Genomic DNA, 11887 nt, shown 5'->3' on the forward strand with positions numbered 1-11887 from the left:
AAGGAATTGCCTCTTTCAACTTCTAAGGTGAGGTAGGAATCATGGTTGTGTAGAGGTCCAAAGTTATCATATCTAGTAGACTACAGGTCACCACACAACATTTAAACTTCAGTTTCTAATTTCTATACCAGCTCGGGAAAGGCTGTTGCAGCTCACGTCCCTACAGTAACCTTGCTAAACAGGTCTAACCAACTGAAGCTAACCAGTCATAAAGAGAATTGAACCACCCAAAATTGCTATTTTCAAGCCCAATTATTGAAATCAACCAATCCATTGATAACGTTGCCATCAATCAATATGTAAAAAGTCGAAATTCCATTGTCATCTGGGGCCCAACAAAAAGCTGAGACCAAAAATTTCAACAGAATGTTCAAGAGCAGATATCATGAGCACAGGCTGCAAACCAACTGCATTCGTTTCACAGAATTACTTATTGTGAGAAAGAACTCAGAGTTTCCCTGTTGAATGGAATCAACTGCACCCTAAAGGTTGTGTTCTGACAGGTGAGAGTCGAAACCAATTTATTCGAACAATTTAAGAGGCACCTTTGTCTGGTAACTCACAAGCAGCCATGCGATTCATTGACTTCACCTGCCCGAGCATCTCAGCTACTGTTCTGCAGCGGCATTGCTTCCCTGGACGAATGACATCCCCATAGACAGCCATCTCAATTATATCTAGCTCCTGATCTGTTCAGAGATTGAGTAATAATACAATTCTAAATCAGACTGAATAGACAAGAACACTTCACACATAAATTTAAGTTTCGGATTGAGTGCCCAATTAAGGTATATAACAGTTAAAGACTCAATAAGGAGTTGAGATCAGTCCAATGATCCAATCTGTTGGACCAATGAATTGTTCCGGTCAGTGGAGCAGATGCTGGCACACAAACTTTAGAAAAAAGATTCCTATCTGTCACGGGCCTAAATATAGGCCACCCAGCCAGGCCAAGCGAGGCCAGGAGGAGGCCCTGGTCGGCCGCACCCTGGCCAACCACACCGCCAGGACCAGGGAGAGGCAGCATCCACCGCGCAGCCGATCCCTCCCTACCCAGATGAGTCCAAAATAGATGGGAATTAAAAGGAGATTTGGAATAAATAGAAATAGAGTTTGTTTAAATAACAAGATAAGATTGGAAAGGAGAGTCCAAATCTATAAGGACTCCTCTAGTTTGCTTAAGATCCAAGTCCTCTAGGAACTATAAATATAGGGGCCAATGTAACCGTTTCAATCTTACGCAGAAATAGAGCATTTCCTCTCCCCTACCTACCTCCTCTTCCTGCGCCTCTCCCCTCCCTGCGCCCGCGCTTGCCCCTGACCTAGCCGCCGCCGCTGCCCCTACGCCGGCAGCAGCAGCAGCAGCCGCTGCCCCCCACACCAACCGCAGCAGCCATGCATCAGCATGCTTTTGGCCACAATGAAGCATAACCAAGATCCTAATCATTGACATTTAAGATCAAATGGAAAGTACTAATGGCACTGAAATAGAAAAACGAATTAAGTTATGACATTCAACTTGGGTACACACACTAATCGCCTTCTCTCAAAGTCGCACCCAAGAATGAGATAATGAATATGAAAGACAGGATAAGGCCCAAAAAGAAGTGGACAACTACACACATAGATTAACTATCAGGTAAACAAACAAAGCTGTGCATGGTTATATATGTATATCATGTGACAATTTCCTTTAAATATTCTAAATAACCTAATCAGTAATGAGATCCCTTATTCGTTACAATGAAGCTGCTGTAGTTCCAGGTAAAGAAAAAAATCAGGCATCGTGCCATCATGTGAACTTAAACAGAAATACTACCATTTAGCACGGCTAACATATTTTCAAATATTGAATATTTGAATTAAATGTTTCTACCCTGCCTCTATTATAATGTTTTCTTCTACCATAGTGCCATGTCTAAATTATATGCCATATATTTCTCGGCCATCAACAGATTTAAATGTAAAACATAATTATATATTAATATGCATTTGTTGCTGAGAGGAAGATATGCTAATGCTAGTATTCAAATTGCTGTTGTTTCTAGTCATGCTCAATAGCAAACCAATATTTCAAGACCAATTGAAACAAAAAAAAAAACATTCACTCACCAGTAAACTTAATATCACAGGAAAAACCCCGCATCTCTGCTTGCTCTACCCATGCTTTATCAGATTTGGAACGGTTCACCCTAGTCTGGAGGATCTGACAGTTCTCAACAGTGGATTCTCCTCCTAAAACAAATTATCAAACCACAATGCTGGTCACTGTTTGATGATGCTGCAGCAGTAAGGTGCTGAGCAGTATTCATGTGAGACCATCCACAAAATATTAGATGGAAATTATACATAAAAATAGCTATTTAGTAGTTAAGCGGGCTTATTTCCCTTAAGGTGCAATACATGTATCTGGGATAAATTTCCTTCAATTTAAAAATGATTTCTTATGGATCCATCCCTATAAACTGATAGGCATATCCATTATTAATCAAGGATGAGTAAATGCTAACTTGTTGAGTAAAAATGACAGGACAAGGATATAATCGTACCAATATATTGTCAGCCTTTGTTCTTTCCTAACCAGCTTTGTATTTGAATGCATGAATCTCATAAAAGTAAAAAAATCCAAAGGTCCTAAGTCCTCATTTGGCAACCAGAAATACAGGTCAGGTGAGAACGTTTCACTCGAGAATCACTAGAAACATTTCTCGTTTTTATGCTTAGCAAGGAGAAACGGCAGTTAGCTGGTTTCGCATGATTTTTTTAAAGTTGTATTTAAGTTGTTCTTCGCCCACAAAACATTCTGAATCTTTTGAAGACCATTTTCATTTATATGATTTTTAAGGAAAAAACATTTTTTTTTGTGAATCAAAATCCAGCCTACCAGGCAAACAGTTTCACGAAGTGCCAGAAACGTTTCTTGAGAGAATCTAAATTCGAAATGTTTCTACGAGAGTCTAGATTCGAAACGTTTCTACGAGAATCCGGACAATCCCTACCAAACGCACCCTAAGTCTGAGACCGGGCTCACACAATTTAGTGAAGAGCAATTGTAGGCCCACTTCTATTCCATGTCCATCAGATAATGTCCAGGGAGCCTAGACAGGGTGGCTCCTGAATTATATTCAATTTTTTTTTATCTGCTTCACCTTTAGGTGAAAAGTTGGTGTCTGAAATTCAATAATAATAACAAAATGCAAAACTAGATATGCATCTATTCACAAATCCACTTCAGAAATGTACCATTCTATATGTGATAGATTTGAGTATAATGCGACCAAGTTGTGCAAAACTGACAATTGATGTGATAGACTTGAGTATAATGCGACCAAGTTGTGCAACTGACAATTGCAAGCTAATCTACTGCCAACAAAATGCATGTATGTCCTGCTGAGAGAATTAATGTTTTAATGAACAAGGTAATAGTAACAGTAGAAAAAATTAGTGAGAAGAGCTCAAATTCTCAGCAAAAAGCAACCAGACAAGATGGACTCACATACGTAGCAGCATTTATGTTACTATGCTCGCTGTGGAAGTGTGGATTGCTTCAATGGAGAGTGTGTATGCCTAAACAACTGATCTAACATGACACAAATGGATCTGAGATGATGAAATGTTGATCTAACCTTATGTAAATACATCGCCTATAATTGTAGTATTGCCTCACATTTTTTTCATTGCAATCTACTTTGGTTTATTGTACTATTGTAGTTTTGCCTCATCATTTTTTTCATTTGCATCTTGGTCTTGCAGGGTCCAAGGAGAAAGATACTATCGGCATTGGTTCAGAGAAAGTGGAAGTCAAGTCATTTCCTGCTTGTTGAGGCATCTTTAGAGCATCTCCTGCCCAAACGCTATCACACTCGCCATTGCTCAATTTAGCTACTGCGCAAGAAACTGAGCCTCCAGCAGTCTAGCCAAGGGCTTCGTCATCCCTGTTGCATCTGGAGAGCTATAGAGATATGTTACATGTTTAAGCATGTGGAGCACTCACATGGTTTCAATCCCAACAATAATCGAACACAGGGTTTCAAAAGAGGGATTAGGGAGGGAGGGGACTAAACCCCCAACGGGATTGAGTAATATGGGAGAAATCCACTTAATCCTTCCTTGCATAGGACACCCTGGACTCCAGGGCCTGGAGGATTTGTCAGCAGAGCCTGCGGGGGCGGGGGCGGAGGGGGGAGGCACACCTCTGGAGAAAGGGACGATGTGGTCGTACTCGTAGCAGAGGCATCCGTGGCAGCCCCAGAAGCGGCGGCAGACCACGTTGCCCACGGCGTCCAGCCGCCAGCGTTCCGGGTGCCGACCCACCAGCACCGCTGCCTTACGCCAGCACGCCGTCCGGGTCTTCTCGTCGAAGGACCTCGGGCGCTCCTTCTCTGTCGCCGGAGCCGGAGATCTCCGGCCGCTCCCCTCGCCGTCATTCTCCCGACGGGGAGAGGAAGGGCCACCCATCCAGCCCAACTTCGTGCCCGTTTGGTAGCGCTTCTCGAGCGACTCCCGGGTGCGCGGGCGTCCACTTCTCCGGCGATTTGCGCTGTCTGGACTCTGGAGCCGAAAGAGAATGGAGGAGCTCAAAAAAGCAGCTTCGCTCAGCTCCTCCGATGGTGCGTGCAGGTTGTCCCCGAGTGCGGCCGAGGCGCCGAGGTGTGGGCCGCCGGAGCGTGGGCCTCCAGGACGTTGGAGCCTGGGGCGCGTGCGACGCGGAAAAACCATCGCGACGGAGGAAACGGAGTGCTTTCAAAGACCCATAATTATTTAATATTTATTTTTTATCTTTATTATATTAATAAAGGGAGATACTTCTCCAAAAAAAATTTAGAAAAAAACATGTTCAAAAAACGGCATAAAAGATGTGTCCAGAAAGAAAAAGAAACTGAAGGTTTGGACGGAGGGCCAAAGGAAAACAAGGAGCGAATGTCACTGTGTGTTTCATGGCCAGACCAGCTTGTGTAATCTTTCTTATCTTCTTTCTTTCCTTCTTTGTCTCCTGAAGTGGCGTTTGTTTTTGCTGTACTGGTTCGCTGTTCTTGTTTTGCTGTACTCCTTTGTGTTTTACCTCTTTTTCGTTTGAGCTTATCAGCCAAGATTAGCTCTACTTTTTAGCCATGTAACAGTGCTTTCTTCTCACAACAAATCCGCATCAGCATTAGCAGCAGCTGAAAATCAGTCAGTAGGGATCAACCTCTGATCCCTCCTCTTCTTTCAAAAAAAAAAGGAGCGAATGTCACTCGGTGATTGAGCTAAGCTAAAATTTACTGGCAAAAATTTTTGCTCTTTAATATTAGGTATAAATACGCAGACTAAAATTTCAAATTTGACTTGAATTACATGAAACTATGTCAATTTTCAAAAAATTTGGAACCTCATATTTGCTTAAATTTAGGTAAATGTAAGCTTGTGTTAAACTTTGATGTCCATACGAGTTCAAAATTGATATGAGGTGTGAAGAATTTAAAGTTTGACTTGAGTTATGTAAAACTTTATTTGAGTTGTATTTATTTTATGAACGATATATAGGTCCCTTTAATTAAAATCATTTGAATAATTTATAGCAAGCATATACACTCAAAATATGCTTACATGCTATTTTTTAGATTTTTCAGACCACTTATAGGTATTGTTGGAATTATTTTGTGGTAATCTAGAGATAGAATGTCGAATTATCCCTATAAAACAATTAATTTTTATCCATCTGCACGATAAGGGATTGAATAAACCATGAGAGCCCGAATATAATTTTTATGTAGCTTCTTATTCTTATTGGGGTACATGTACTTCAAATTGAAATTTCTTTTGATAGACACGTAGAAGTTTATTTGACTATAAAAAGGTGAATCATTTCCAATATTTCTGAATCTCCAAGACAATGACATATGTGCTGTCTATTGCAAGTGAAGAAAGTTTTAGGGTAGATACGACAAAAGTTTTATACGATATATGATAACAAAGACCTTCAAATAAAATTATATATACGATAACGATGGCTCTTTGGAAAAGAGGTTTTGTCTTTTCTCGACTAGGTCAATATTACCGTTGCAGCCTACAAATATGTTATAACTCCACCATACAGGGTAGGTTCTTGTATACTCTAGTATAGGTAGTATACGGTTGAAGCAACATCCAAATATGCCCACCTCACAAATGTTTTTAGGGTACGTTGAGTAGGGTCTCAAAGGTGCCAAGCCTGGCAGAGGAGGGGGCTAAAGGGACCGTATGCCTAAGAGGAGTGGTTGAATTAGACAACTTATGACTATTCAGTCAACTAAAAGTTACCTATCAAAATCTATGCAATATACTATCTAAATGTGTACCAGGGTTTAGCAAAGTTTTGCTATCTCTAACCCAAAAGATTTTACCCCCGGGTTCCAATCCTATCAACTAACTTAGCAAGCTAGACTAGAAAGGTAAAGCACATATCCTAAGGAATACAAGTAAGTGTGGAAAATATGAATTGGGTTAACTAATGCAAACTCATGCAATGAGGATTTTCCCAAGATATCAAGAAGCTTCTCCTAGTCCTTGTTGGAGCCCCTCATAAGGATGCCCCCGCAAGGGCCAAGCTCTCAGTCATGTAACTTCATGCATAGCCCATGGGCCTTTCCCATGTGCAAGTGGTCCTTTGTGTGACCTTCTCCTAGATCGTTCCACGTCGCCTTCACCATCAAGCTTCCGGTGAAAACAGCGCAAGTTTTGTTCCCTTCATACACTGTCGGCGGCCACACCATAAAAATATGGTTGGTGTGATCTCGCAAGATTATAAGCCCCTTGGAGTACACAAATGGTGCACGCAAGCTTCGGGTAGCAAGAGGATTGCAAATCTCACCAAGAAAGAAAGCGTTAATAGGTGATGGTCTAATCTAGCCTAAGCACTTCATAAAAAGCACTAATGCTAAGCACCTAATCTTTCCTTAAGCACTTTTGCTAGCTAGAGTACTTGGAATGGAGTCTCAACTCACTAGAAACTTTAGCACACTCTAACCCCACCCAAATGGATGACCAAGGGGGTATATATAGCACCCAACCCTCAAAAGAGTCGTTGGCTTTAGACTTGACTTGTGCAGCGTGCACCGTAGAGCTCTATGACCTAGCCCACTGGGGAGCTTTGGTGCCTACCATGTGGACTAGTTGTGATGACCGTTGGATGGCCTAAACCTGGTGGTGGATTTCGGTGCACCACCTGAGATTTCCAGTGAGGCTAAGACATTATTGCATAGACTTTGTACAACACCTACACTCTTCACTACATGGTCACTAGAGAGATCAAGTGCCCTTTTCTCCTCTTTACCGCGCCTCCAACTACCTCTATACCCAAACTCTGATGGTGTGCATTCTAGTCCTCACCGAAAGTTAAGGTGAGGTCTTCTTCTCTAGCCCTCTAACCGTGTAGTGAGCTAAGCTCTGGTGCCTAACATCGAACATCTCTGGTGGTGCAGTCAGGTGCTCGTTGAGCTCAATTTCTTCATGTCTTCTGGTTTGGCCTTCTTCCATTTGATGTCTTAGAAGTTTTGCTTGTCTTCTAGGGTCTTCAAAGCAGATCCTTGATCCTTGTTTAGGGCGTTGATCGCATGATCATCATCATCACCTCGTCCAAGTCCATCCTTGCATCCATAGGACTAAAACCTTGTATACTAAATTACTAATGCACAATATTAGTCCAATTGATCATGTTGTCACTTAATTATCGAATCATTGTTGGCATTTCTTCGCGTCACCACTAGGATTTGTGTTTCCTAGCAATGGCACTAGAAATGTCATGATGATATTTCTGAACACATGTAAAAATATTCCGCAAGCGTACGGATATATCGTTGTAGCATTTCACTCAGAAGTATTCGGGTATCGTTCATTTATATTTTCCCAAAGGAAGGCATGGTGTAAAAGTCTCTAATAAGGATATGGACAAGATAACATGACTGCATAGATAGATATAGGATAGTGTGACACACACACTCAAGCTAATCTCAAGGATAAAGATAAAAGAAAGAATAAAGAATAAAAGAATGAATCTAAACTAGAGTAGACTTATCTTGTATACCTATGCTAAGATGAGCAGATGATCATACAAATACATGAATTTCTAGGGGTAGAGATTCTAAGTTAAGATAGCTTTGGTTACTATAAACTTACTTCGGGCACCGCATAACACTTGGTCTACCAAGCGTTGCTGGTCTACGGCTCTACGCCGTATCCGAACGTGGGAGATTATGAAGGATGCACAGGGCTGTCACCACCTGCCGCCTACCCCTCAACTAAAGGATACGAGGCAAACGAAGGTAGCCTCTAGCCTAGACACCGTGTCTATGCCATCGACTACTACTCTAGCATTGGCCAGAAACATACATCTTTATCAGGAGTCCTCTACTAGAGCATCCACCATGGGGACGGACGACGAACCCGCAAGAATATAATGACCAAAACTAATCTTAAAGTAGAACTCACTACCTCAATTTAGGTCTTGGTCTAAACATGTATGTTGTATGAAAGATTAAGCATAAAGTTCTATATGCTAAATGAATAACATAAGAACTTTGCTCTAATTTCATAACATAGCTATATTGATAATATGAGAGCAAGTACAAAAGGAAACTCTTGATATTATTCATATCAAAAGGCTCAAGTTGCTCAAGCTCTCCAATGTAGCTTCTCCTAGCTCCAACTACTAAAAATAGTAAAGAACACAAATGGAGGGAGAGAGGCTCTTGAGTTGTGGTATGTGAGAGAGGGGAGGCCTCCTCTTCTATTTATAGCCATGAAAACGTCAGTTTGGAGGAGATTTCCATGCATGCCCACATGCAACCGTCATGGGGGAGCCACCAGGAGATGCCACGTGGAAGGTAGAGGCGGTTGGCACCCCTGGGGGTACGACCGCACCCAGGTGTGGTCGTCCTACCACTACTTTTCGCATGGTGGGTTGTAGTTGTGCCAGGAGCGCAGTCATGCTGGTGCTTGGTCTAGATTGGATGGGTGGGTGGGCCTCTCTTTATTTACTTACTTTGCACTTTTCTGATTGCGCATTTTGACTCTATTCCCATGCATTTCTTGTATGTGTCCTGCAAGACAATGATCTTCCAATACATGTGGAAATATGTCAATATGAATAACATATATGTGTAAGTTATGCTGGTTCTCCTCTTTTTTTTATCTTATTTTGCGGTCGAATTTGGTCGATAAGGATCGCCAACAAGATCCCCCAAGCTTACCCCTTGCTCATCCCGAGCAAGAGCTAAAACATTGGTTGTTGATTAGGAGTTGCTATAATGCTGATCACAATTCAAAAGTACCATGTCTATAACAAAGTATTCTTCCTTGATTCAAATAAGTTGGCATTTTATCCATCCTTTTTCCTTAATCCCTATGGGGCTTGTTGCTTTTCCATGTCTTGGACAGTTACAAGATAGAACGGTTTCACAGAATCGCTAGTCATTCATCCCTTGATCGACTTTCTTTCTAGAGGTTTTAAGAGTTTTACAAAATAAAAGTAAGTTCCTCAAATGATTCACTCGATCGCTCAAAAGTGTATGTTCCTCACCCAAGGCTTTTTGATATTGCCTTTCTTTTCATCCTACTTCTAAAAGCTTTTTGTGGAGTTTTGGGTAGGTATGAAAAGAGGCATACTTGCATCACATAATATTGCTAAGTAAAAAACCGGATCTAAGGAGATGCAAGTCATACACTTTGATCAAGACGTGCAAGTGTGTACAATTTTTATAATCTTCCTAATTCTAAAAATATTTTTGTACTCTTTTGGTCATGACTCTCTCTCCTTTTAATGATTGCCTTTTTATTTGAAAGTCTGGGCTATCTTTATTTCTTTCTTTTCTTTTCTCTGCTTTTCTTCATGCTTTTTGGCATGTATTTTTTCCTCATGCTTCTTAGCATGGATATTTTCTTTCTCTTTTTTTATAGCCCATACTTTCTTTTGGCGTATGAAAACTTTAGAGAGAGAGACTCATAAAAATGAGTGGAGTATTTTTTTCGTTGGACGGAAAAGCATGTTTTTGTGTAACTCTCAGTGTAAGAGTCAGCATATTATTTGTGGGTGTACGTGAATCTTGATCATGGGTATATGACGAGAATCTCAACAAGGGTCACAACAATTTGACAAAGCTCAATGTAATGGCAAGCATCATATGACTATGTTTTTGTATTTGTATGATGTTATATGGCCTTGGTAGGAATTTATAATCATTGAGGAACTTTTCATTTAAGCATTTTTTTAAAAATAAAACTTCGGATGTCAAGTTTCTCTTAGAACAAAGTCATAGCAAATTCCATTTGTACCATATCATATCTCGCAACAACTTAGAAAAGGATCATGCGTTTGCAACCCACAAGTTTCAATGTTTTAGGATGAGACATTTTTAGCCAACAAACTTAAATTGTGGGGAATACTAAGTTATAAACTAGGCACATATGAATTATAAAACAGAGCAACTATTCATCATTTCAACAAGGAGAAACTAAAACATTCTTACTTCACATATGTGGAGTGGAATAAAAATTATTGTTGTTATTGTTATTATTATCATCATCATCATCATCATCATCATCATCATCATTATTATTATTATCATCATTTTTTATCAAGGTTCACCCAACAAATTTTCATCTTCACTGTCATCTCAAAGACTTACCCTCGTAAAGTTGATATATTCCTGCAAGGGTTAGCCATATGATCAACCAAAATTTATACTAGCAGTTTTCATTCAATGATTAAACTAGACACCATGTCTCATTTGATCAAGGTAGGCTAATTAATCTAAGCACCATGCTTAAATTAAAAAGTCTATAGAAGTGTGATCATGACATCCAAACTTCAAACTAAGCACCATGCTTAATTTAAAAGATGTATTACCAACACTCCCAAACTAAAACATGCTTGGTATTGAGAGAGGAAGCATGAAAGGATAAACAAGAATCATCCAATAGAGGAGAAAACATTGAATGGTGAATAAGAGATCTCTCTCTCTCTTTTCTTTTTTATGCAAGATAACTGAAAGTGGTGAGAGATACACATTACCTTGTGGGGGTCCTCCCCCAAGCTAGCTCAAAGCCTATGGTTCAGGGTTGTACCCCTATACCTTTTGGCTTTTCCTGCATGGTTAGGATATGGTAGATCACGAGCGGACTTACAATCCCTCATGATTACCGCATTAACATCTTCAAATGAAATCTCTCCTAGGATTTGATCCAAAATCATATGTAGGAAGTGTAGCGGCGATTTGAGCTAGTTGGTTTTCAAATATTTTATTAAGGCTTAATTGATTTGTGAAAGAAGAGGTTAAGCCTTCTAAGTTTGGATTAATTTTATTGTTAGAGGCAAGATTTTTAATTAGGTTTTCATTTATTTAAGCTTGCCCTAACACAAGATCTATCAAGGAAGGTTGATTCGAATTGTAATTGGAATTGAAGTTCGAATTACCTTCTTTGAATGGTAGACATGATTGATTGTTCCACCCATTATTACCTCCTTGTGGACAGAACCCGTTTTTTGATGTTGGTGTCGTCCTCACGGGTCTCAGGGCAATCGTTCCCTAAATGTCCACTTTCACCACAGACCTCGCATGTCATATGCAAGTCCATGGTCTTGATGGTGCCATACATTGCCTCCTTCTCATGGGCACGCTCGTCAAGCCTTTTTATTAGAAGATCCATGTTTGTGGCAAGCATATCCGTCTCCTTCACGGTATGCATGCCTTTTTGTTGCTCATCTTGGAGCCTCTCATCACCCCACCATTGATTGGACACCATTTTCTCAATGAGAGCCGTAGCTCCATTGATGGTGAGCGAGAGGAAGGCTCCTCTAGCAGCAGCATCAATGTGTCCTCTTGACATGGGGGTTAACCCATTGTAGAAGTTTTGGAGGACTAGCCAATTTCCC

At 40.5% G+C, this 11887-nt stretch overlaps 1 protein-coding gene across 1 annotated transcript; it reads right to left on the minus strand.

Annotated features, from left to right (window-relative positions):
• Nucleotides 1–273: 273 nt before the first annotated feature.
• On the minus strand, nucleotides 274–4646 carry LOC136538883 (uncharacterized). Its single transcript, XM_066530818.1, has 3 exons — nucleotides 4194–4646; nucleotides 2113–2235; nucleotides 274–689 (listed from the first exon to the last, which is right to left on the minus strand). Exons 1-3 carry the CDS (start codon nucleotides 4456–4458, stop codon nucleotides 535–537), a joined length of 543 nt encoding a protein of 180 aa, XP_066386915.1. The 5' UTR covers nucleotides 4459–4646; the 3' UTR covers nucleotides 274–534.
• Nucleotides 4647–11887: the final 7241 nt, after the last annotated feature.

This window comes from Miscanthus floridulus, chromosome 2 (assembly GCF_019320115.1).
Source record: "Miscanthus floridulus cultivar M001 chromosome 2, ASM1932011v1, whole genome shotgun sequence".
NCBI classification, from domain to species: Eukaryota; Viridiplantae; Streptophyta; class Magnoliopsida; order Poales; family Poaceae; genus Miscanthus; species Miscanthus floridulus.